This window comes from Nasonia vitripennis (assembly GCF_009193385.2).
Source record: "Nasonia vitripennis strain AsymCx chromosome 2 unlocalized genomic scaffold, Nvit_psr_1.1 chr2_random0011, whole genome shotgun sequence".
NCBI lineage: Eukaryota > Metazoa > Arthropoda > Insecta > Hymenoptera > Pteromalidae > Nasonia > Nasonia vitripennis.
This window is the reverse complement of record NW_022279618.1, coordinates 331,562-359,246: the sequence shown is the minus strand read 5'-3', so window position 1 is coordinate 359,246 and position 27,685 is coordinate 331,562. Positions and strand designations below refer to the sequence as shown.

General features: G+C 37.9%; 1 protein-coding gene across 5 annotated transcripts in view; it reads left to right on the top strand.

Moving 5' to 3' along the window:
* The window catches only part of LOC100113753 (DNA-directed RNA polymerase, mitochondrial), a 233,499-nt gene that overhangs the window by 155,352 nt on the left and 50,462 nt on the right, over positions 1-27,685 (top strand). For 4 of the 5 annotated variants that reach the window (XR_004345217.1, XM_031925528.2, XM_031925531.2 and 1 more), the window contains exons 9-14: positions 6,644-6,814; positions 9,404-9,529; positions 9,608-9,808; positions 9,918-10,193; positions 10,271-10,516; positions 12,542-12,701. Coding sequence is in view for 4 of the 5 variants with exons in the window: in XM_031925528.2 (XP_031781388.1) it covers positions 6,644-6,814; positions 9,404-9,529; positions 9,608-9,808; positions 9,918-10,193; positions 10,271-10,516; positions 12,542-12,701 (1,180 nt within the window). In the remaining variant the exon portion in view is untranslated. Of the gene's footprint in view, positions 1-6,643; positions 6,815-9,403; positions 9,530-9,607; positions 9,809-9,917; positions 10,194-10,270; positions 10,517-12,541; positions 12,702-23,572; positions 23,867-27,685 lie in introns of those variants that run through there. The other variant, XM_031925529.2, reaches the window with a different exon arrangement.

The window sequence follows — 27,685 nt, the reverse complement described above, 5'->3', positions numbered from 1 at the left end:
CGTATATGTTCTTTGTTTGAATGTTTTTTCGGCTGTGAGACATTTAATTACCGATTTTATGACATCGATGTTGCTGTTTTTGCTTTTCTTGGCAGATATTTTAGGAACTTTTTTCTGAGTTGCTCTTGAGTACTTAATGGTATCTGAGTACGTGCGTAACTCAACGTCAGTCCCACTCTTGATGTTCTGCAATTTTTCTTTAAGAAGGTCGTTTTTCTCAGTTAGTTCGCTCACTAACCTTTTCAACAGCATATTTTCAGTTCTTAAAAGTTCAATATCACTTTCTTCAATGGATTCAGCCTCTTGTAAGTCTTGAGTTTTGTCACTAGTTTCAGCCAATAGGTCATTTCTCACATCTTCAGATTTTTTTAGCTCAATCTGCGCTATTAAAAGTGAGGCAGATTCGCTTAAAACTTCCTCATCAATTTTCGAGGTTACGTTTTGATAGCTATGTTCGGGGAAAACTATGAGATTATTGCCAACGAATTTATAGTTTTCATTTTTTTGCTTGAGACAACTATGGTGATAAGCCTCATCACAAGTAACGCACACTGCTGTTGTTGCTGGTTTATGCTTACAACATGCAAAATTACTGCGACACCTGTCAGGAGGCTTCTTCCGTCCCGGCGCCATCTTGGCATATGAGGAATTGTACTAATTTTGGCTCAGAAAAGTTATCAAAATTTTTGATAAAAAGAAAAATTTTTTTAAATTTTCAAAATTTTCAAAACTCCCGCTCTAGCAGATTTTTGAATAACGTGCCAAAAACACCATGGCTGATCAGTCAGAGGTGCTAACGTTTGTCCAGTGTCGATGGTGTTGCACCCTGGTGGCGAATATTTGAATCAGACGCGCAGCAACGGTGACGACTGATCTCGCGCTCTTTAGAGAGAAATAGAGCTATTTGTATCTAACCTCTAAAAATCTCTGTAGAAGACCTCCATTCGGTTGAATTTGGGGCTGATGTTCCAAAAAACCAGATTTTTCTTTTCCTCTTTAACGATGTTTAGAGCCGATGCTATGTCCTTATGCTGAAACAGCTATGAGGATGTTCGCCAGCAGCAATTGTATAGTGGTTGACAGATGAGTTTATGTTGTCTCCAGCTTGCGAAAAGAACTCCTCTAGGCTCATAAAAACGCATGAAAAAGTCGTGGTTTTCCAGCGCTAGCGTGCGAGCCAGATAGAGGATCCTTCCCGCTGTGAAAAATTATTTATTCGAGTGAGAAAACACATTAAAATAATGCTAGAAAAGCAGAGCGACTTGATGATTCTGCTAGACTTACCAAGCGTGACGTCACATGTTTTAAGATTGTTATGGAACTACAAAATTGTTACTATAATTTTATTATATACTAATATGAAATCAAAGGATTGAATAAACATAAATACAAATGAACGTTCTTTATTTAAGTTTTTATCTCCTTTTTTTACCTTAACATTTTGGTTGATTTATTTAGCCGTTTAACGACTAGTGCGGCGTTGCCGAGTGTCGCTCGCGATTGAGCACAATACGTATTATAGCGTCTATTCTGTTCAGATACTCAGCGTAGCTTTTTTAAGCTAATCTTAAACTGCTTCTCTTTGATAACAAAAAATTATTATATTGATATGTACTCGGCATGATTGATATTGATGTAAAACAGATGCTACTACATCAAAAAATTGCAAAATAGAATATTAATAGCTAGTCTAGAACGTAAATAAAAATAATTTTAGCTTTTAAGACGCATATATAGGGATAATCTGACAGTCTATAAATAAATACACATAATAATTAATAAAAATCCAATTCTTATAATTTATTAAGTAAGTTTCTCTTACCATCATCATCATCATAGTTCAATTTTCTTCTCTTCGATCTTACTGGAGAACTTTTATTTTCGGTCTTATTGGTGTCACTAAGAGACTTCCAGGCAGCATTGTTATATGCGTAGTTACAAACAACGCGGAATGTGTCAGTCCGGCAGAGCAAAATATCCTTTTTGATGACTTCTCGCAATGTTGGCAGTAGCGTTTCAAAAAAAGCCATGTTAAGCTTGTCGTACTCAACGTTGGCTTGCATATTACTGCACTCAGACTTCTCCCAAAGCGCTAAATTTTGATTTTGCATGCGCTTTATCTGCTCAGCAATATCCTTCTCTTTTAGGCTCATTGTATGTCCAACTTGATTGCTAATACTAGTACTTGGTAAAGATTCGTAACTTGATCTGGTTGTTACTGAAGGCTTCACTTCAAACTGGGGTCGCGCTTTGTTATCGGACGACGTATGCGTGCGGTAAATGGAAAATGCGTGAAGAAAAGGCCGATGGTGCGACAAAATCCGCGAGAGCATGCCGTTACGTACGCGTCGATCGTCGTAGCCTGTAGACAGTCGGAAAGGTAAGGCGGATGTATCACCCGCACCAGCAATTCAGCAATTATGGAGAATGATTTAGGTAGCATGACTGAAATATGTGAATTCTGTAATGCTAAACATTTGAAATTTGAAATATTATGTGATAAGAAGTTTTCCAATTGTTGCAATAGAGGAAACGTTGTATTATCTGACAATATCACTTATCCTGAGCGTTTAAAAGAATTAGTTTCTGGAAATACTGACGAAAGTAAATACTGTTTAAATAATAGTAGACAATAGAATAATACACTTGCCTTCGCAAGTTTTGGAGCTAGATTTGACGCACTTTTCAGGAAAAGCCCTTAAGTTATTCGAATAAGTGGCCAAATTTCCCACAATATTTATACCTTACATCCAGACAAAAACGAAGCAAGAAGATATGGGCAACTATACATCATTGATAATGAAATCGCCTCGCAATCACGATTACAAACTAAACAATTTTTTTCGACAAGTAAACATGTACGCTAAATCATACAAAATGATGCACAAAGTCGAAATAGAAGAACAAAATCGTTTGAAAAACAATAACATTGAGTTTATTGGTAAAGAAATTATTATTTTGTAGGTGTATAGTATGTGTAGGTGAAAATGGTCAACCAGAAGATCGAGATGTATGTATGTATTCGAAACATAGAGCACCTAATAATATACCGTACATTAGTAAACATATCCTAATAGAGGTTTTGGATGGATTCCCAATATAAAAAATTAAAATAACAAAACAACATTTCAATGCTACAATTTTATTGTCATAAATCATAATACATCGTTCCGCCAGTGGGCGCACGATAAGCTGGACGTGTTGTTTTGGAGGTCCCCTTTTTCGCCTAATAGCTCATGTTCTCTGCTTCTAAAAAGAAAAATAAGAGTATAGGCGTGTTCTGTGTTCTCTGTGCTCCAACTAGATGTAAAAATTAGCAGTGGTGCTGTGGCGATCGCGCTGTTATTCACTGATCTCTCTCTCGCCTCCGCGGGCCTCGTGTCGCTGCCTCGGCTGTCGCCATTCCGGAGTCGTCTTCGGCGTCTCGCGGCTGCACCTCGGAGTCTCAACCCGTGCACGAAGGCGGTGGAGTAGTGACGTCTGGTGTCCCGCCGTCTTTGGTGGAATTGCCTGACTTTACAATGCACTCGAGGTGCATTTGGAACGCGCACGAATACGGCTGGCTCGGGCGTTCCAAGTGGTCCGCCATCTTGGGGCCACGCTCTCTCTCTCTCTCTCTCTCTCTCTCTCTCTCTCTCTCTCTCTCTCTCTCTGCCGTGTGGATCGCGTGGAAATCGTCTAGAAGTATTAGAATATTTAAGTCGAAATTTACGGACATTTTGGTCCTTTATGAAAAACTTGAGAAGCAACTTAAGTATTCCGTCCAATATGTTCTGTGGAACCTCCAGGGCCTCCGATGATAGCGGTTGCCGCTATCATCGGAGCTAAAGTTGCTAGCCTTTTTTCCAAATACTTCAGTTCTGTTTTCAGAACTGATGCTTTAAGTGATATTGAGCCTATAGTAGATCCTGAATTAAGTCTCTCTGAGGTCGTACTGTCTATTAAAAATGTACGGGGCATAGTGGCTAACCTGGACGATAAAATCAACGACGGCCCTGACGGGATTCCGCCATACTTTGTAAAGCAGTGCTGGTCTGTTCTGGAGCAGCCTGTTCTCCAGATTTTTGCTTCTTTGCTACGCTCCGGCTATTTCCCCACTGCCTGGAAATTTCCCTATGTAGTACCGATTTATAAAAATGGCAATAGGCGGAGCATTTCAAATTATCGTCCGATCTCGACGATCAGCTGTATTCTTAATATCCTTGACGCGTACCTTGCATCCAAAATGTCTAATTCACACTTTGCGAGATTAGCTCAGCAGCAGCACGGTTTTATCAGCGGCCGAACTACTCTTACGAACCTCTTAGTGTTTAATAATTTTGTGTCTCTCTGTAGCCATGTACAAACAGATGAAATTTATACAGATATGTCCAAAACGTTTAACTCAGTCAACCACGAGCGACTTACATCGAAACTGTGAATTTTCGGATTGCGCGGCAAACTCGGATCTTTTATGTTCTTATCTGACTGACCGATCGCAGGCGGTCAGGGTCAATGAAGTGGTATCACGGCCTGAGGGTGTTAGTCTGGTGTTGATCAGAGTTCTCACCTGGGGCCACTTCTTTTCTGTATATATATTGATGACCTAGTACTGAAAATCAAATCTGCGGAAGTCCTAATGTATGCTGACGATGTAAACATTTTTATTTGTGTAACCTCATCTGAGGACGCTTTCAGACTTCAGAGGGACCTGGATTCTCTCTCTGCGTAGTCGATTGATAACGGCTTATCTCTCAATGTCAGTAAGTGCTCTGTTATTTCGTTCTGCAAAAGCAGACCCTCGTTGTCGTTCGACTGCTGCATTGACGGCGTCGTACTACCTAGAGTGGAATCGATTAAAGACCTGGATGTAGTCTTTGACTCTGCACTGACATTTTTCCTGCAGGTCGATATTGTGGTCTCCAGGTCCTTTCGTATGCTCGGTTTTATCTAGCGATCCACCGTTGACCCTCTGCAAATACTCTACCTATTTAAATCTTTGGTTCAACCTCACTTGTTATACAGTCCTTAAATCTGGCGTCCTCATTGCCATTATCTAATCAACAAACTCAAATCTATACGTCATTCTTTCCTTAGATACATGGCTTATAAGCTAGGTAAACCTTTACATAAATTTTGTCATAATTATTCAGCAATTGCAGAGGAGTGTGACATCCTAACGGTGGACTCGACCCTTTATCAATTTGACTGTGTTATGACGTACAAGATTGTTCATGGTTTCACCGACTGTTAGTACCTGAGCAGTCTTTTCGTCAGTAGAACGGCCGCGTATCCGATTAGAAATTTTAGAGATCTAAATGAAAGCACCTTTACCTCGAACCTGGGCTTTTTCAGCTCCATTAACCGTATGAAGCGTCAGTGGAACTCACTTCCCCGAAGCGTTCAATGTAAAGTATCGGTTTTTTAATTTAAATTGTCTGTCTGATTTCTATCCCTAGCTTACTAGCTGGATAATTGATCTATTGTATACTATGGAGCTGCTCTAGGCCGCTCCAGACGTTCCGCCCGTTTAATAATAAATAAATAAATAAGTAAATAAATAAATTCAGCATTAGAAACGATTTTAATCCTTACATAAAATTAGGAAAATTAACTCAACAATACATTGTTGATGCTTGGATAAAAGTTAAAGATTCACGATTATTATCATTTTTTTTCTAATAAAAATCAACACCAATTAAAGACAGATTTAATCAAAGGTGTCATATATCACTTAAAAAATAAAAGTAACGATGACAACGTAAAAATTCGAAAAATCGTTATATTACCTTTAACATTTTCAGAAAGTCCACGATCGTTTCAATAAAAACAATATAGCTGATAATCGATTGTTATAAGGGGCATGATTGTGCATTTATAAAAATGAATCAAGGTAATAATGAAAACGAATGCGAAGAAGAAAATTGCAAATACAATAAAATAAAACAATATATAAATACAAGATATATAAGCCTTCCAGAAGCAATGTATCGTCTACTACAATTGGCAATGTACGTTTATCACACGTGCTTGCTTCTACGCCGTGAGTAATTTACTTAAGTCGAGGCTGTTGTGTGGAGACGTTAAAATAAGAATATACAAGACTATAATACTCCCGGTGGTTCTGTACGGGTGAGAAACGTGGGCTCTCACTAAGCAGGCGGACAACTGTTTTAGGGTATTTAAAAATAAAGTTTTGTGAAAAATATACGGGCGAGAATGGGAGACGACGTACGGCAGCGCGTGTCATGAAGGGCAGGCCAATGGTAACGTGACCTCTAGGTAGACCTAGACGCAGATGGGAGGACAACGTAAAAGCGGATCTAGTAGAAATAGGACAGGTGGGTGTCGATCGGAGGGGTGCATCTTCGGTGGGGTTGACACAGGATAGGGCAGCGTGGAAGGCTTGCGTAGATAAGACAATGAACTTACGAGTTCCAAATGCCACAAAAAAAAATTTAAAAAACGAAATTACTTTTTCCCTAACCGAATATAATATTTGACTATTTTGTTCTTTCCAAACATACTCTAAAACAAAATATAATAACTAACTTATGTTAACCGCGAGCGTTCTCTTCTAGTTCAAGTATAAAACAAATTTTTGAAATGTTGTGTGAAGATTTTATTTTAAATTATGTATTGAAATAAATTTAATTTTTTTTAGGTTAAACCACATCCTATTGTGTCAAAATTATATAGAGATTCTCAACCAGAAAATCTGACTTTTGATACAACGCTTGTACCATCATTGTGCCCACCTCGACCATGGGTTTCTGTACATAGCGGTGGATACATCGTTACGAAAACGGATATTGTGAGAGTTACTCACATGGGGGTGAGTTTAAAATTTTTTTCTGTTCAATTAAAACAATGATTAAAAATTTGTAGTACAAACAACGATTTTCAGTTTGCTTAAGGGGATGTCGGAGCCAACGTAACCAATTGTGACCTCCACCTCGAGTCGTAGTTTACATTCTTTGTTCAAAATATACCTCATACCATTAGAAATCAAATTAATAATTGTTTGTTATTGTGTAAGTTATCGCGGAACACAGAGTCTTTGTTGATTCAATTAGTAAAAAATTATGTTTTATTCAATAATGTATACAAAAATGGTCGTCTTACGGGCATCTTACGTTATTTGCAAAAATTATGCATAATTATACAAAAATGGGACTTAGTTAATATATAATTTATTATAATAGTGAACGCAGAACACTGCATTTTGACGCTATAAGCAAGTGTATTTATATATTATTTATAATCTCAAAAATTTTTGAGGTTAGGTAACAATTAAAGCGATTAGCATGGCTCCGACCTCCTCTTAACATAATAACATAATATATAACACTTAATTTGGCGCATATCAAGATGATAGTTAATAAATATAAAATTCTACCATGATTGAATATTTTTTACTTTAAATAGAAACTTCTTTTTCTTAAAACATTCTTTTTTTTTTTATTCTCTGAAATAATTTTAACCCTCGTTGTAAAATAACAAATAATTATAAGTGAATTTAGAATTTTCCAGGAGTTAAATATGTTTTTTTATCTCGCACTCGACCGAAATGGCCACTTTTCGTCTCTGAAGATTCTGCAGGGCAAAATTAACATAAAAAAATTTGCAAAAAAAATGAAAAATTGGCTGGAAAAAAATTTAATTTATTTTATTAGAAAAAAATATTCAAATTCTCGAAAATTTTTGAAAATTTAAATAATTTTGCAGTAAACGAAGTCTTGCAAAAAATCTACTCGCCTGGGCCGTTAATCTATCCGCAAGAAAAATCTGCTACTTCGACCAATGCGCGCGATTCCTTGAACCGAGCTACGCGTTCCGCTCTGTCCGCGATCGACAATCCGGTCGCGGTCCTGATCTTCTTCAAGATTCGAGTAATTCGAACTCCTGCAACTTACGCCCCTATGCACTTTCAAATTCGCTTACTCTCTCTCTCTCTCTCTCTCTCTCTCTCTCTCTCTCTCTCTCTCTCTCTCTCTCTCTCTTTCGCACTCTTTCACGGCACGTTAGCATAGTGACCAGGAACTCGGCCTGAGTAAGTCGAGTTTACGGACGGTCATGCGATCCGATGTGGTTCTACGGCTGCTCCCGGTTATCCTGGGCTGCTCTTTTTCCGTCTTCTCTTGCGCCCACGTCTTCTTCTTCGCCTCGCTGTCCTCCTCTGCTTCTTCGTTTCTCCTTGGTCCTGGACTGGTCAGACGGCGCTATGTCGGCTTCTCCTCCTCCTGGTTCACGTCGCCTCGGCCTGGCATCAGACAAAGGCTGAGCATCTTTTTCATAGCCTCGCACTTCTTTCACTCTGCTCTCTAGCTCACGCTCACTCTCGGCCCTCTCCGTATTACCGCGTCCGCGTAATCCGTGATCTTGCTCTTTTGACCTCAACACCCTCTATGCACACGATTCTCGACTCGACACAAAGAAATGCTCAACCAGAACCTTGACGTGCGTCTCGGTCGACATCCGAACAAGAAGTGGCTCGTGGTGCCGGCTAAGGACATGAAGGGTAAGCTTCACACAGTCGAACTCGATGCCGGTATACTGCAGGAAATAAGAGCTGAGGGTCTAAGAGTCATTTTAATGCGTAACTTTTTTACGGGTCATATTAAGATGATTAGGCTTCTCATGTCTACTAGCCCCTTCTCTCATGTACTGGCCGTAACTGAGACCTGGCCAAATTAAAAAATCACATCCATCCCTTGACTAGACAACTATACAGGCGCGACAAAAACAGGAACGGTAAAGAAGTACTACTCTACATACATCATTCTCTGACAGCTAGCGTTATATCGATGTCTGACAACGACTGGTCGGGTAAGCCAGATAAGCCAGAGTATCTATTTTGTCAGATCTCCGCAAAGGGAATCATACACATGTTTGTGGGAGTTGTGTATCGTCCTTCTCATGCCCCTGACATCTAGGACAACAACTTCATTGAACAAATAACTCTCATGCCCAACTTCACCGAGGTCATAATAGGTAATTTTAACTCTGACAAACTTTCCTCGTCTGAAGATGCCAAGTTTATTAAGGCCTTTATTGAGGAAAACTCCCTATGGTCGGTTCTTTATTCTTAATTGATGAACAGTTGAACTGTGGCTCTCTCTCGCTTTTTTCCCTTTTGCTTTAGCGCTTGCTTGTTTCCAAACTAAATAATGACGGTGATCCATTTCTCGTAATTGTTGTTTTTCTGTATGCAACTATATATAACAACATTTGTTTATAATTGTTTATCTCTAAACACTACACACTATCTCTAACATAGAACTCGAAACATCGGTATTTCATTTTTCTTCATAATAAAGGACATATTTTCAACTCGTGGAGATTTTTCAATTCATTTATAATAAGTACTTATTATGTTTTTTGTTGATATTTGTCACATACAATAATATTTGTTAAATTTTAGAACCAACAGTGGGATAGACTAATAAATGCGCAACCAAAACAGCTCTATCCTGCTCTAGATAGTTTAAATCAATTAGGATCTATTCCATGGGCTGTGAATACATCCGTTCTTGATGTAGCTATTAAGGTAACTTTGAAAACTTTAAGCAAAGTATATGAATTCTATACAGTCATAGTATTGAATAGTTTTATAAAATAATTAAAGGTTTTCCAAAATGATGGATCAGTTAAATTAAACGTACCTCAACCTCCTTCAGTACTCGCGCATATCCTTTCTGTCCCCATTGATGCCGATCCTAAAGAGAAGAAGAAAATAAATAAAGCAAAAATTGAGCTGAAAAGAAAGAAAAATGAAATGTATTCTTTATGGTGTGATGCTTTGTACAGATTATCATTAGCAAACCATGTAAGTTTTTTTACAAGTATCTTACAAGAATAGAAAAAGCATAAATAAATCTAAGCTAAAAATAAAACATTTTAGAATGCTCTTCTGATACACATTATTAATTTTGTAGTTCAGGAATGAAATATTTTGGCTACCGCATAACATGGATTTTCGAGGACGTGTGTATCCAATACCACCGCATTTGAATCATCTGGGCTCTGATTTAGCAAGATCAATGCTCGTATTTGCTCTTAAAAAGCCACTTGGTCCTAAAGGTCTTGATTGGTTAAAATTGCATACCATTAATTTAACTGGTTTCAAAAAAAGGGAATCTATAAGTGAAAGATTAAAGTATGCTGATAAAATAATAGAAAACATTCTTGATAGCGCAGAAAATCCTTTAACCGTGAGTTATAAAATTTTATAAAGTAAAAGTGATATTTTTATAACTCAGATCAACTTAACTTATTAAAAATTTATTAGGGTAAAATGTGGTGGGCTACATCCGACGAACCATGGCAAACTTTAGCTGCTTGTATGGAAATAGCTAAAGCGTTAAAATCATCAAACCCCACGCATTATATGACAGGATTTCCAATCCACCAGGACGGTAGCTGTAATGGTCTTCAACATTACGCAGCTCTCGGTAGAGACCAAATTGGAGCTCAAAGTGTTAATTTGTTTCCTAGTCATTTCCCACAAGATGTATATAGTAGTGTTGCTACTATGGTAATTTAATTTTTAGTATATTTATACGGAAAGACTGCAAAGTCTGAAAGCTTAATCTTGCTCAAATTAAAGGCCTCTTCTTTCAGTCAAAAAATAATTTTAGCTTGATGGGCCTTCGTTTGACAATTATACCCAATATTAGTCAAAATCTATACAAAAAATAGTATGTATTTAAGCGTGCATAACTTCGTCATAATAAATCCTAAACCAGTTCTACTTTACATTCAATATAGGTTGAAGATCCCTTGTCCTAAGCATTGTTTCAGTCATAAACGACTACTCTAAGCAACGCTTGATATATATGGGTGGTTCTCCATCAAATTGAAAATGAAAATTTTGATTTTGTCCCAAACTACACTGAGAAAAAAATGAAGTTAGGGTTACTTGATCGCACAAAATAGCACCAACCGGAATAGTCTCTGGTAGACACAACCGGAGAGTCCGGTAGCCAGAGCCGGAGTCCAACATAATCTCTAAATGTACCTACGCTGCCTTGTTCCTTAACAGCATTTTGCTTCTGGTTATACGGCATTAATCGATCATATTATCAATTATTGATAATTTTCTAGTTTACGAACAATGCAGATGCGGTAGCACGATTTCGAAAATTCATCTACTATGGCCTACAGATTTTGTCCGGTACTGGCTACCGGACTTTCTCCGGTCAGGGCTACTTAACATACTTACTTGAGCAACTCCGAAGGTGGCTACCGGACTCTCCGGTAACCTTAACTTCATTTTTTTCTCAGTGTGTATTTATATTGTTATGACCGGGTTCGGATAATAAAAATAACAACACGTTATTTATAGAAAATCACTCTTGAACTCGGACTCTTTATTCAAACGTAAACAACTGTTCTCAACAGCTGACAGAACCAGACTGAACATAAACAACAACATCCGCGACGTCGTTGATCTCGTTGCTAAGGTCGCTATGCGCGATTCTTGGTGTTCGAATCGCGCAACGTTCAGGCTCGGTCACAACAATATGTTCTATATGATGTGCCTGACTCCCAAAATAATTTACAGTGTGATGCCTACACTTGTCCTCAAGATATAGCTGGTCAAATTAGAGTTTTAAGCAATTTATTGCACTTCTTGCCTATTTTTAATGATTTGTTTAAGAACGCATTTTTCACTTAAACCACTTAAAGACTTTTTTTAATTTTCTGAATGTTAAGGCTACCTTATTTGCATTTTAAACCTTTAAATGTGAAAATCTGAGTCTTTGATCTGGACTCCGGCCACCTTTATACAGTAAAAATATACCTTTTTATAGTCAAAAAGTACCTCTAAAGTTTTAGAATGGGTCTGACTTATTACTAGAAGGATTGGCGGACACTTTTTCCAAAAAAAGTTTCCCAATGACCTTTTGTTCCAAAAAGCATTTTTCCCAAAGTGTTATTTTTCCAAGATATTAAAAAGAATTCGTTGTTGTGACTATCTTCACTTTTTTTCGTCTGTTTTCGATCGATCCGTCGTGTCAACATTTATTGCAACTGCTATTTGAATTGAAAGAAGAGACCTAAAAAAATTTGAAAAAAATAAGCTCCCGGACTCCGTCATCTTTTTTTCTTAGATAAAAATAAGATCTACACTGAAAACACCTCAAGGCACCCGCTGCGCAAACCAGTGTCCCGACTTACGAAACAAAATGTAGCTCAGAAATAGGCAAAATAGGCCACGAACCTACTGATGGCGCTCTAATGCTGTAAAAAATCTGACATATGTGCTGTATAGCGCATCGGATGCGCAGATGGTTCAAAGCAAAGTTACCTAGCCATGCTTTTCCTCTGTCTCTATAATAGTATCGCAATGTTGTGCGTGTCTACGTCCGCACTGCATTGCTCTTCGAACAGTTTCGGCGATTTCAGGCTGCTAGAGTTGGACACTCGCGACTCTGCTGCATGAGAATCGTGGGAAGGGGGGGGGGGGCTGGTTGCCGTCGGATCGTGCAGATTATACCCTGAGGTGTTTTCAGTGTATAATTGTATTTTAATTACGTGTTTTCATTATAAATCATAGGTTGATGAGAGACGAAGAGAAGATGCAAGCAATGGTAACCTTATAGCTAATGTTTTAGAAGGCTTTATTAAAAGGAAAGTCATCAAACAAACTATTATGACAACTGTTTATGGTGTTACATGGTTCGGTGCTAAATTGCAGATCGCTCGTCAATTAAAAGGTAAATTGAATTCTTAATATAATTAACAAATTATATACATAACCCTTTTCTAGGCCGAAAGAATTAAGTCACGGAACAGTTAGACGATATAGGATTTTAGAGGGTACCACGCAGCGCTGAATGCAAATCTGCCTTTAGTGTTGCAAAATTAATTTTTTTAAACAATTTGTTTTCACAAATTATTGCAAAATTGAGTTTTTTTATAAATTTAATACATGATTCGGATTCTACAGGAAAAAGTACGTCCGATAAAATACTTTTAATTGTTAAATTATATTTTGTTAATAAGAAATTAAAAATTAATTTTGCAATTATAATACAGCTCTTGACGTCTATAAGGAAACGAATTATTCATACATACGACATACATCAATTAAGGTTTTTTTGGTGCGTTGATTTCAAATTTGCCATCAGTTTTGCAAAATTAAATTGTTTAAACAATTTGGTTGAAAAATTAATTTAAAATATATTTGAACGAGTAAAACTACTATTCTAGCCGTAGTATTGTCCCCAGAATCCGATCCCAGCATTTATTTACAAAAAGACTATAATTTTGCAATAAGTTGTTCAAACAAGCTGTTTACACAAATTAATTTTGCAAAACTGATCGAAAATTTGAAATCAGCGCACCAAAAAACTCCTTAATTGTTAAATATCGTATGCCTAAATTTACTCGTTTCCTTATGGATTTCAAGAGCTATATATCATTGCAAAATTTTTTTTTTATTTGTTAATAACAAAATATAACTCAACAATTAAAAATACTTTATTGGATAGTATCTTATAGATTGCAGACTGAACGCATAATACAAACTTTGATTGTACAAACTGTGAGTGAGCATGAAGAAACTTTAAAGTGTGCGGACTAAGCATGTTTAAAATAATCAGAAGTAAAACATAGGCAAGTACGTTAACTATTAAAATAAAAATGCGGACTGAGGTCGTAAAATAACCTTTACGTGGGTGATCAATAAATAATGCTTTTGAGCTGACGGAGACCCGAGACCGGACTTTGTTAATCGACCGAGAGCCGGGACTGGAGTAATTTCGGAGTTCGACACAGTAAAGCTCCTAAGCTCTAAACATTTTCTCTGAAAGAATTTTCAGAAAGATTTCCGAATCAAAAAAATAAACCTAATTTCTTGGTTACGACTACTCTTGGACCCAAGGCTTTCCTACTCTGAGCCTAACTGTGGAAGAGAGTATAGTGTAGTTTAGAGTTGTGCTATTTCCCGAAAAATGGAGCAACTCATAACTCATATGTAGTACGCACTTACTCAACTTTAATTTACCAGTTTATTATTTTTGTCAAGTATGAGTAAGATTTGCTTCTAAAAAAAGCAAATGTTTTTCTATTTGTCCTCCTCTGATGGCACGATGCTTTTTGTGCTCGTTCAGTTTCAGTTGGGATTTGCTCGAGCCTTGGCCAAGCTTTTTGTCCACTGTTGGTAGCCAGCTATCCAACAGTTTGCACACCATATTATAGCGTTCTTTGCTCTCTTGACAGGATCAGACAGAGAACGCTTCTAGTACACGATCATAGTTATCCATATCCTTGCTGAGCATCTGCAGAACTATCATCACTGTCTTTGGTGTAACATCTTAGCTGATTGATGCTGTAATGTGAACCATAGTTTCAGGATTAATTACATCTTAGGTAATCATCTAAATGCCAAGAATAGATTCTTAGCATGTAACGGTAGGACTTTCCCCCGGATGCTGGATAGTCAGCGGGATCCAGGATTCGGATAGGGGAAAGGAATAATAATGAGTCCGTTTTTTTATTTTAACAATAGTGAAGTATATTTTGTAATAAAACAAGTCTTTGGGGTCAGATGTTAAATCCCGTCTGAAACAGAAATCAATTATGCGATTCGTTAAGAATATTTCGCCTTTACAATTAAAGTTGTTTAAACTAGCGCGGTTACAATCAGGACTACGTTTTTTCGATACAATAATGTTTCTACGGTTGCGGCATCGGTGTATCGGTTCGGTATCGCGAGTCGGGAACGAATTTTGAGGTTAGGAATTCATTCGGGTACGGCGGAATCGTGAGCGCACGGCTACGTCGATCCGAATGTGCTGCGTAATAACGGTTCCGGTCGCTCTGCGTGCGCGCAGTTGCGGTCGGAATAGTCTTATGGTATTTTGAGGTTATCCCTCGGACTCGTAGAGTCGTGAGCGCACGACCTAGAGAATCGTCGGCGAGAATATTGCTACTTTCTCAACCCTGTGTGCTCACAGTGGCAGAGGGAGCAGCAATGCTTCAGGACGTAGGCTTGGAGGTTTCGGTGACGCCGGGTATTGCCCATGTGTACTCACGTGGACGAGACTCGGTGTCGTTCGGGTGTTCCGGGTTGCCTCGTGTGCTCACGACGGCAATTCGGAGTTTCGGGTTTCGGTGCGGCTAAGTAGTCGTCACGTGAGCTCACGAGACGATTTCGTTGGCGTGGGTCTAACTCTGGCTTTCCTTGCAGTAACGTGTACTCACGATACTGCCCGAAGTGAAGCTCGAGTAGAACTGCCCGTTGCGCCACGCGGTCCACCTTATAAAGGCGCGCGGCGCATATGTGTACAAGCGCGTCGCGGCTGAGTTGCTCTCCGGCCACCGAAGTCCGCGCTCATGCAGACTCGCCTTTCGGTTGGTGCGTGCGAGCTCATTTCGCGTCGTGCGGACTCGCCTTTCGTTCGTTGCGCGCGCGCTTGCTTTGCATGCCTCGCGTCTATTGCGGCCGCCTTCACATGTGTTTACATGTGCAAGACTCGTGTCTCGTCACAAGCATAATAAATAAAAATTATATTGGGTTTAACAAAAAGTAATTTCGGTTTTTTTCATATTTTTCAAGGTAAATTCTTTAAGGGGTCCAGCCTGGGTTAAATCCTGCAAAGAAACAACAAAATATTCGTCCGATAATAAATTTGTCTTTTTACGTAAATTAAAAAACAAAAAATATCTTCTGAAAATATTTACAATATACACTATTTCTACTGAAAAATATCATATATATATATATATATATATATATATATATATATATACATATATATATATAATATATAAAACACTGTAGGATTTAACCCAGGCTGGACCCCTTAATATAAATTTTGAACCCTAATCAACGCTATATGTGCCGTTCTGATCGATGACCTTTTGCCACTTTTCTGGCAAAACCATAATTCCGTCACTGTAAAACTTCTCAGGTTTCTGGGCGAAAAACTTGACCAAGTGATTTGTACAAGCTTCTTTTGAATTCAGCTTTACACCATTAAGAGAGTTTTGCAGAGACCGGAACAAATTATAGTCCGACGGGGAAGGTCCGGGCTATACTGTGGATACATCAAAACTTCCCAGCCCAACCCTTGATCATCAATTTTTGACTTATCATTAAAGATATGTGCAGTATAGCGTGTCGTAATGGAAGACAACGCCTTTCCTATTGATCAATTCTGGCCGTTTTTCCAGGTTCGAGCAGCTCATGATGAACAATACCCTTCCAATCCCACCAAACACTCAGCAACACCTATCTTCGCAGTCAATACGGGCTTCGCAATTGTTTGTGAAGCTTCTCCGGGCTTTAACCACGATGTCTTTCGCATATTATTGTCGCATGTTATCCATTTTTTATTGCCCGTAATTATTTGTTTAAAAAATGGCTCGATTTCGTTTAGTTTCTGCAGGAATTCACAAATGGAAACTCGGTCCATTAAATTTTTTGACATTAATTCGCATGGAACCCACGCATAGAGCTTCTCTTTGTATCCAGTCTTATGTAAATGGTTCAAAACTATTTTATGGTCGATGTTTAATTGCATAGTGATGTCGCGAGATGAAATATGTCAGTCTATCTCGAAACCAATTTTGACACTGGCGTTTACTTAAGCGCTCATCACCATAAACACTTTACAATTTTCGATGAGCCTGCGCTGCAGTTTTCCCTTTTTGGAAGTAGAAAAGCAAAATTTGACGAAAGTGCCTTCTGGAATCTCCATTGTCAAAGCGCAATAATTTTTGAATGAGTAAACAAATGACGTTACGTTGTACTCTAGAATATTCTATAGACTTTAAACTTCTAAACATGCTATAGTATGGCTTTATTGAATAAGCATTACTATAAATATTTCATTTCTTTTTGAGTAAATATTTTGCTTCCTCCTGAAGAAAGCTTTGTAATAGTAAAATTTTGAGTTTCGTCAAAACTTCTAGAAAATACTTTTTGGTGTGTTAGAAGTTCAAATCAAGTGTTTTTAGAAAATGTCTGCATAGATGTTTTTTTTTAATGTGGTGTAGGCAGAGCAGTTCTGCAGTTCTGACCGACACCAGATACCTACAGGTACTATCGTTGAACAATACTTCCGTGGAGTCAGTCCGAGGAGCGTTTTGTATCTATTACCTAGTGGCCTTCGTCTAGCAACAGTTTTACTCAGCTGTTTCGCCATGTCCTTCTATTCTCTTCGTCATTTCTAACCTTCTTGATAATAGTCCTTACGTAGTTGTTTACTGCGCACCAGCCATCTTTTGACGCTAGTTTAGCTGTCATCATTGACTCAGGGGCCACCCTAGCCTGAAGGTACCGCTCGAGTCCCTCTCGTTCCATTTCGTATCGCGAACAACAGCAGAAGACATGTTCCGCATCTTCGTTTGTTTCCAAACATACTGGGCAATTTGGATTATCCTTTATCTTAAAGCGGTGTAGGTAGACTCGAAAGCACCCATGTCCGCTCAAAACTGCGTAAGGTAGTAATTCACTTCCCCGTGTCATCTATTGGTTCAGCCAACAATACATGGCATGAGGCGGTGCGTCCATCGCCTATTCCACTGGAGTCCCATCGTCTTTGCCACTCAGCTAGGGTTTGTTCCTTCGCGGATTTTCAAACTTCCTTTTGGGTATTGTCACCACGCCGATTTTCTTTATATATATTTTTTCGTTCTGTTGCTAGAAGGTCAATAAGCGGCATGCTTAATATAACGCACACTGCATCTTCTGATACTGTTCGGTAGGCAGAAGCGACCCGCGATGCACTTTTCCTATAAACTGTTGACAGCTTTCGTGCATAGGACTTCACCAACATAGCGTCCGCCCATATTGGAGGACCGTATAACATAATTGATGTAGTTACACTGGCTAGGAGTGACCTTCGGCCCTGCGTTGGCCTACCTTCATTTGGTATTAGTCGCGATAATGCAGCACCGACTTTTGCTGCCTTATTGCTTGACCTCTCAAGATGCTTCTTAAACGTTAGTCTAGCGTCTATGGTGATTCCCAGGTACTTAATGGTCGGCTGAGAGTTTATTTCGTGTCCGTCCACTGACAGCGTTATTGTCTCTATTTTCTTTCTACTGGATATGAGAATACCCTTCGTTTTATAGCTAGCAAGCTCAAGTCCAGTCTGCTTTAGCCAATAGTGGATTATACTGACTGCCTCGTTAGCGATTTCCGTCACCTCTTCCTTTCGCTTTGCTACTACCACTACTGCAATGTCATCTGCAAACCCTACAACCATTGCACCTTCGGGTAGCTCTAGCCTAAGTACGCCATCGTACATGATGTTCCACAATAGTGGGCCGAGCACTGACCCTTGTGGGACCCCTCCGGTTACTTGATAGGTTTCTGTTCCGCTTTCTTTGTCATACGAAACGGTTCTGTCTTTCAGGTAGTTAGACAATCCTTCTTATATATGCGGGTACCTCTTTTTTCCGTAGTGCCTCCTGTATCTTGCCCCAACTGGCTGAGCTAAACGCATTTTTAACATTCAGTGTAATAATAGCACAGTACTTCTTGGATCCTCCTCTTTTTCGTTCTATTGCAGTTCTAGCAGTGTCAACTCCTAAGCTTATGGCATCACGGGTGGAACGTTTTTTCCTGAAGCTGTATCGATATTTTGCAAGTTTGCCTGATTTTTCAATGGCTTGGTCCATTTTAACGCCAATTATGCGCTCTAAGATCTTGCCTGAAATGTCCAGCATGCAAAGTGGTCTGTATGAGGAAGCATCTCTAGGTGGCTATCTCCTTTTGGTAGTAGCACCAGGTGTTGCTTCTTCCAGTTCTTAGGAAACGTCTCTTCTTCAAAACATGAGTTGTACAAGTCCACAAAGACATCGAGGTGTGCCTGTATAGCTTGTTTCAATGCAATATTGGGTATGCCATCCAGACCTGGAGCTTTGTTCTTCCCAATTCTTGCAGCAATTTATTCCTTTGTGGTGATTGCTGGAATGGCTTCGTTATTCGCCTCCGCTTCAGGAATAGCTGTTACTTCCAGTTGAAGGGGAAACAGTGTGGTCACAATACGATCTAGCAATTCCGAGCTTTTAGGAGGGGGGATATAACCTCCCTTTATCTTCTTCATTACCACTTGGTACGTTCGCCCCCAGGGGTCCAGCTTAACCCCGTCCTGTAACTCTTTCAGGCACCGTCGTTTATTCTCTCGGATTTTCCTCTTGAGTATCCGTTTAGCATTCTTCATTTCTTTGTTTAGGGCGTCTACTATTTCTTTACCACGACCAGTCCTGTAGTATTTCTTTCTAGCCCGCTGTTTCCGTCTTCTGGTTCGATGACACTCTTTTCGGGCCGCGTCGATTTCTTTATCCCACCAGTATACTGGCGGTCGTTTATTGTTGACAGTTCTCCTTGGCATCGTTGCGTCGCAGGCTCGGGTAATATTTCCCATCACCTGCTCGACCTTATCATTCGCAGATCCAGACAGCTGTATTTCTTCTAGAGCCAGCAGGAATGTCTCCTTATCATAATCCTTCGTTTTCCAGCCGACTCTTTTCGTCGTTGCCCTCCTGTTTGAATATTCTTATCTCCATTATTATCGCTTGATGGCCACTGTTTGCATAATGATCGCTTACTATCCACGATCTAACTGAGCCAATTAGGCAGCTGCTGACAAACGTGAGATCCATGATGGACCCTGCGTTTCCTTTTTGAAATGTGTAAAAACATCCCTGGTTAACTAAGACCAAGTCAAGGAGGGCGAATGCTTTCAATAGCGCTTGTTCTCTTCCGTTTGTCCTTTGGCTGCCTTACTCTATAGCCCAGGCGTTGAAATCGCGTGTTATCAGTACCGGTTTTCTTCCTGCAGCATCATGTACTATTTGGTCCAATAGTTGTTTGAATTGTTCTATTGACGTTTTGGGTGAAGCATAGCAGCTGTAAATGTGTACGCCTGCGACCTTAGCGTGTACGAATCCTTCATTACGTCTTGTCATTTTTGGTGACATGGTTTGTCCAGGTCTCTGTATTGTTCACAGACGATGGCTATTTAGATTCCCGTCTCGCGGACATACTGGCTCAGTAAGTCCTGTGCAGTCGCGCAGTGATTTATATTCAACTGCACTATTTTCATTTTCTTTGTCTGTCAGTGGCTCTACTGCAGCTCGGTAAACTGTGCTTGCATAGCTGCGTGGTCACTCTTTCCCTCTGTGCCTCCTTTGCAGAGTACACAGTTGGGTTGGTTCTTACACTCCTTTGCTTTGTGCCTATCTTTTCCACATTTAAAGCAAAACTTACTTCTGTTTTACTGTGCACTTTCTACTGATATGGCCAAAACCTAGATATTTATAACACCTAAGCGGCTCGTTTTTGTGGTTAGCTACCCGGATCCTAGAGTTGACCCATCCTATTCCGGTCTTCTGTAGCTTTGTGATCTTAGCCGCTATCTGAGCTGGTACTCGTATCACTGAAATCTGCGTGTCACCATACGTCTTTCGCAGAGATCTTATCGTAGAGACTTCTATGATGTTCTCCTCGCCAATTTCCTCCTGTAGTGCTTCTAGTACCTCCTCTTTTGAAGTAAGCATGTCCAGATCTCTTACTTCAATGGTTTCTTCTTCCTGGAGTGCTTTTATTGTGGCGCCTTCTACTATTACCACTTTAACTGCTATTTGGAAGTTCGAGGTTTTGACTTCTTTTGTGCGTTTAAGCTTTATCAGAAGATCGCCTGCAACTGTTTTACGTATTTTATTTACTCTATTCCCCAGTGTGTTGAAGTGATGGAGTCAATTAAAATTGAAGTCCATGTGTTTATTAATGTGGAAACAGAAAATATGAAATAAAAGTTGATTGATTCTTTAGTCGCAGCTGTATTAATTAACAAAAAATAAATACATAGAGTTAGAATCAACAGAACGCACGTATGTCTTATTTTATAACAGACATAATAGAACAAATTTTACTGAAGAGAAATATTCTTAGATTTGACGGAAGAAAACTTAATTTAAATTTAAACTTATTTTGTTTTCAATATGATAAAATAAACATTTGTACGTATTATACTATAATCTAATAAATTCAAAAAGTAAACATTTAGCCATCGAAAAATCGAATGATCAATAGATTTAATTATATTTGTATGTATTATACTATAGTCTAATAAATTCAAAAAGTAGACATTTAGCCATCGAAAAATCGAATGATCAATATTTATATGTATTATACTATAATATAATAAATTCGAGAAATCTTCAAAAAATTCTGATAGAATTTCAACGTATTTTTTTATTTAATCTAAGAACTTTTTATTCAATAAATTTTTTTCTAATGTCTATCATTCTCAAGTAAAAAATTCTGGAAATTTTTCACAATTTTCCCGTGTTAGTCGCCATTTTATGTGCTTTTACCTTTTTGTTTTCAAAATTTAAACTGTGACACTGAAGTTTAAGTCTCGAGGACACGATTTCTTCGCTCTAAACATTAAATCTTAAATGATTTCAATGTGAAAAATCGACATGAATAAAGATTTTTTTTAAACCATGTTTTATTGCTTGTGGTTTGGTAGGGGTGGTTTCTAGGGGTTAAGCGGGTTAGGGGTAGGTATTTAGGTTATTAGCTGGCTTATGGTATGTGGCTTAATTATTTTAAGAAAAAATAAAGCGATTTAACTCGCTGTTCCCTAGGATAGATGAGTTAGACTGCTTGTGGTTTGGTAGGGGTGGCTTCTAGGGGTCGCATGGGTTTAGGGGAAGGTGATACAATAATTTCCGCACCTGTAACTTAAAATTGATGCTCTTTTAAAGAGAATCGATTCGGCGCTCCCGAGAACACTCGGCGCGCGTGCTACCGCTTGAGCCAACGCCGCCCTATTTCGTCACTCTCTATCCTGCCTCGATTACCGGCGTGGCGAGGGACGTTGTTCCTTGTTACAAGTGTTGCGGCGGCGCGGGTTTGTCTGCTTCTTAAACTCCCATTTGCGGCGTTACCGCGCCACTTGATACAGTAAAAACAATTTTGATATTAAAGCAATACATAATGTTAAAAGAAGCTACGTGCTAAACAGTGGCAGCGGTTTCTTTTTCTCATATTGAGGGGCCACAACATCTTTAAACCCTGAAAAAAAAGAACTCTGAGAAAAAGTCATAAATTTTAAGTAAATCATTTGAAATTCTTTATAGATATATTTAGCATAAATACCTTTAATTTTTAAAACCTTCATTATTCCTGCTGGCCCATTGTAGCACTCGGTGCAAGAATTTGTCAACTTTTTTACTGTCCGTAGGATTCCAAGTAAACGCATGGTTCTTTTGGGCCCAAACTCAAGAAGGATACTTTGTACACCTGTAGTTCTGGTATGAATGCAGGGATTTTGATTTAAATGTTTAGATAATGTTTCATACACAAAAAGGTGCCAGAATAAGCTAAAAAAAAAGAAAAAAATGCAGTTTTTTCATCGCCAAATTATTTCTATAAAACATTTTTTAAACATTTAAATCAAAATCCCTGCATTCATACCAGAACTACAGGTGTACATCCTCCTTGAGTTTGAACCCAAAGGAACCATGCATTTACTTGGAATCCTACGGACAGTGAGCTGAAATCAGTAAAAACAACATTTAGAGAAAATCAACTTTAAAGTTTATAAAAAATTGTTGAAAGTGTAATTTAAATTAGTGCTTACCAAATCCTTTGGAACCAAGTTTTCTATGTTCCACACACATAGACCTTAACTTTCAGCAATGAGGTATATTCACTTATACCTCTGGGTTCTGTACGGCTTTTCTTACCTGCAACCAAAAAAAAGCATTTTATGAATTTTTATAAAAATGTGATAAAAAAGGTTATTTTATCCTTAATAATAATAACACTTTATACTTATCTTTTCTTTTGGTTACTGTGTAGAATCTTCAAGTTAAAACTGCAGAAAATTACCAGCCTAACCTCCAAATGTTTGATTCGGGTGCTCCAGTCTCTGTAGCGGCTTTTTCTTCTATCACTACAGTCTTCATAGAGTCCTTGGAAACTTTCTCACATACTTCACTAAATTGTTCGTTGATTGTATCATATACAAACTGAGCCATGGGTTTCAAGCAGTCCATCAACCCACAAAATGTTGATAAACCATCGTGTCCAAGTCCAAGAGCACGAAGAGTAACCACTGCTCTTCTGTTGTTCTCCCAAGCATGGTTCTAGACGCCAACTTTTCTGCATGACTTGTTAGCTGCCAGCTGACCACACTCAATGCACACTACTTCAATCTTGAATCCTAATCCTTGAGCTTCAGATTCATCAAGTTTAACTTGACCATGACATTGTTTGCAAATCAAAAGTTCCTCCAGAGCAGGAAATAAAATGTTGATATCAATCAATCTATTCCTGATCACAAAGGTTCCTTCCGCTGCTAGAGTTTGTATATTTCTTGCTGAACTTGAAGGTCTTGTCCTGTTGGCAGTTTATCCTCGCATGTTGCTTCTAGAAATCTTCTTGGCCTCTACTTGCCTCTTCCTCGAGAGTACTTCTTGTCAGGATGGGTACTCGCAAACCTTGCCTTGGCATCTCGATTATCACACATATTTTTAAAATCACTACACTTCACACTTTTTTAAATAACTTCACTGCTCTGCCTACACTAACACTTTATTATTTTTTTCTTTTTAGGGTTATATATTTTGGTACAAATATCGTCATAATGTGCTAAGTTTTCTACCAGGGTAGATAATCTTAATAATCATAATAATAGAATTCACCGATGTTACCGTTTCTAGAGGTCAGAGCAGAATGAGAACTGGAACCAATTTTTCACGCTATGTATATATATTTTCGCGCATGCGCAGACGTTATTGGTAAACAACAGGAAAGTATTTATATTAACTCAACCTGCGCGTCCTTTTAAACGTTAAGTCTACTTCTGATACTGCAATAATTAATATAAAATAAAATAGAAAAAAATTATTCAATATTTTATTTATTAAATTACTATGATTCACCGATGTTACCGCTTCTAGAGGATAGAGCAGAATGAGCACTGGAACCAATTTTTTACGCTTTTTATACAGTTTTTCGCGCATGTTCAGACGTCATCAATAAACAACAGGAAAGCATTCATATAAACGCAACCTGCGCAGCCTTCCGAACGTTTGGTTTGCTTCTGATACTGCAATAATTTGAGTGAATAACTATAAAAATATATTTCATACAATTTTAATAATCAAAATTAAATTTTAAAAATTCTGCTTTTTCAGGCAGGCTAAACAGAGCGCGATCGATGCCCTGATTATAAATGCACGGTACACAACAAGGGGCGAATTGGCTTTTTCAAACTCGGATGCTGATTAAGCACGCGTGTCCGTCTCGGGCGCCTGCGGCGCCCTCGACTCCCACTTGTACTCTACCATCATCTTCGGTTGAAAAAGCCAATTTCGCCCCTAGTTGTGTAATGTACTATTTCATAACACGTGCATAGAAAACGCGCTTTTCGCTTACGAAAAAGTAGAGTGAAAGTAGAGTTGTTTTAAGTTTAAGGCGAAAGGCCTTTTAAGTGTTTTTATGTGTTTATATACGTACAAATACACCCACACATACATATATACATATATCTTAAGGCAAAAGTGCTTTTTTCTTAGGGGCGGAAGTAAGCACTTTCTTTTCGTTCCGAGGCGGACATGAGTGCTCAATCATCATCCAATGTCATTTTTTCTGAGAAGATTATTATTTACAGCATCCGACACATGTGGACTAATCTTACTATGTTGTATAACATATACATTATTAGAAATTAATTACAAAAAAAGACAAATATATATATATATATATATATATATATATATATATATATATATATAATTTTATATCTGTTTCTGAATATATCTGATTCACGTGAAATGTTTCATGACCTGGTCACTTTTTGTAAACCATTTTTCATTAAAAAAGATAACTAACTCCAATTTATTTATCTTTTTTTTTTTGCAGAAGTATAATGTATTCATGTTTTTGCCACATATCTATCATGAAATAATTGTCATTCCGGAATGATTTACTAGTTCTGGTAAATTTTTACGAAATTGCTCATTTCATTGTTTTAATATAGTATAGAAGATGTAGATACCAAGGAAAATTTCTATCGGACGTTTAGTTTTACTAAAATCTTGGAAATACGAACAGATGTTTACGCGCACTTACGCGATTGCAGCGCCAATCTTAAACACTGGCTCATGCATCATTTTTTCCAAAATCTGAAAGTTATTGATTAAGAGTGCATATAACAAAAACAATACAGAACTCGAAGAGAAGCTACCCTGGTGGAAATATTGATGTGATTTTGTGATGTATTAAGTGGCGCGGTAGCGCCACAAAGGCGAGTTTGAAAAGCAGACGAAGTTGCAGCGACACTATTGACTTCTATATTTGTGTTCAAATTTTTTTGGTATACAGAAAAAATGCATATTATTACTGTTGTCTATTAATTTTTGAATCATTAGCATGTTTTTGTGCTAAACTATGATTCTACCAAAAATATTGGCAAAAAAGTTGATTCATTTTTAAATGAAATGGATGTATAATTCCCGAATACTCAAATCATCTCTTTATTCACCAGACAAATGTTAGGACCTTTATTTAAGGACCGATTTGGCTTTTGTTTTATTAAGATTTCCAGTAAGAATATTAGCAAAAAGCCGATTTTATTTATCCGTGGCTTTTAGTGTCTAGGTGTAAAAATCATTTAAGGACGGTGTCTTAATGTACAAGTTGGCTGATTACCAGGTCTAGGTGGTGCGATCTGCAGTTTTTGGTGTCTAGGAGTAAAAATCATTTAAACGCGGTGTCGAAGTGTACAGGGTTGCCGATGACAAGGTCTAGGTTGTGCGATCAGCGGTTTCTGGTGTCTAGGAGTAAAAATCATTTAAACGCGGTGTCGAAGTGTATAGGGTTGCCAATGACGAGGTCTAGGTTGTGCGCTCCGTGGTTTTTGGTGCCTATCACTGAGCGACTTTTGGAGCACCCCATACTCCTGAAGTGCATAGGGAACTCTGAACTGGTGTAGCACGGGCTACTCTTGCCGTCGGAGCATGGCATACTCCGATCGGAGTATGCCATGCTCCGAATCAGTGTCCCAGAAGCGCCACGAGTCGGTGTAACCCACGAACCTTACCTCAAGAGCATCTGTGATACTGTTGAAGCGTTCGATAAGCATGTCGATTCTCGGGCGGCTGATGCACGTGGAGAAATTTGTTGGAGTTTACTTTAAATAAAATCCTTTGTTGTTTACTGACCTACATGCTGCAGCATGGATAATTTCTTCGACAAAGTCGTCATCCTTAAGGGGTTCAAGGATTTATTCATCGAAGGTAAGTTTTTCACATATAATCTCAAAATAGATTCATTACTTACACAACATGATAATTATTCTTACTTTTCTGAAAATCATTTTAATTGTACTGCTTTAGCTTTTGTTTTAATGCACTTTTAATATAATTTAATCAATAAAATATATTGGATAATAGGACACAAAGGCTGGAAATTATACCAACCACTTATTTCTTAGTTTACTCTCCAGGTAGAAAAAGTGTTTTTAACTGGCATATTTCAATATATCTTTTCTGATAGCACTTATTATAAAGTAAACAGTTAGTCCTGTGTGGCCAAAATAGTCAGAGATAAAATGTGTGTGTGTCGCAGTGTGCCAGAGGTGATATCTGAATTAGTTATTATCTATATAATATTGATATTTATCAGATATTTTGCATAAAAACTTTGAAAATTATTTAGAACCAAAGTACCATCGCAATTTTTACTTAATAGTCGTGGTTGATCCTTTCGCATCCCACTTTATAGCTTTTACGTCCAATTTTTCATATAGGTTCTGATATGAAAATCAAAGTTAAAGCAGTTAAGATAACGACAACTTGATTTATTATTTCAATATCTTGAAAAAAATTAAAGTGCCAAATTTTAGCCCTGTAGGTATAATAGTTTGTAAATGACAGCCAAAACAAGATTTTTGATGATCAGGATTGCTTGTTTTACAATTTTATTAAACAAATTAATAGATATATTTATATTAACATGATAATAGTGCAAAATGTCTTGCTTAACAAAACTAAACTTAAAATAAACCCATTCGAACATTCATTGTGGCTTGTCGAGTACATTAGATGAAAATTTCAAATTTTGCTTGGCATCGGTGATTAGGTCAAAATCGAAAATCAGTCAATTGCAGTGATATCATAATAAAGTCTATTTGAACTTATTCATCAGCTTTTGGCATTTCCAAAAAGAGTACATACTAATAACTTTTGATTTACAGTACAGAGCAATTCAAAAAATTCAAAAAAATTTTAAGCATTTGGGCGTGGTTTTCAATTGTAGAAGATACGAATGTTCTAATACCTTCTGAACTATAAATCAAAAGTTATTAGTATGTACTCTTTTTGGAAATGCCAAAAGCTGATGAATAAGTTCAAATAGCCTTTATTATGTTATCACTGCAATTGACTGATTTTCGATTTTAACCTAATCACCGATGCCAAGCAAAATCTGAAATTGTCATCTAATGTACTCGACAAGCCACAATGAATGTTCGAATGGGTTTATTTTAAATTTAGTTTTGTTAAGCAAGACATTTTGCACTATTATCATGCTAATATAAATATATCTATTAATTTGTTTAACCAAATAACATGACATGATGAAATAAATGTTGATGACTTGGTACGGTCAAGTGAAATGAAGTGCAGTGCATGCGTATCATATAAACTTTGTACAGACAGTGGA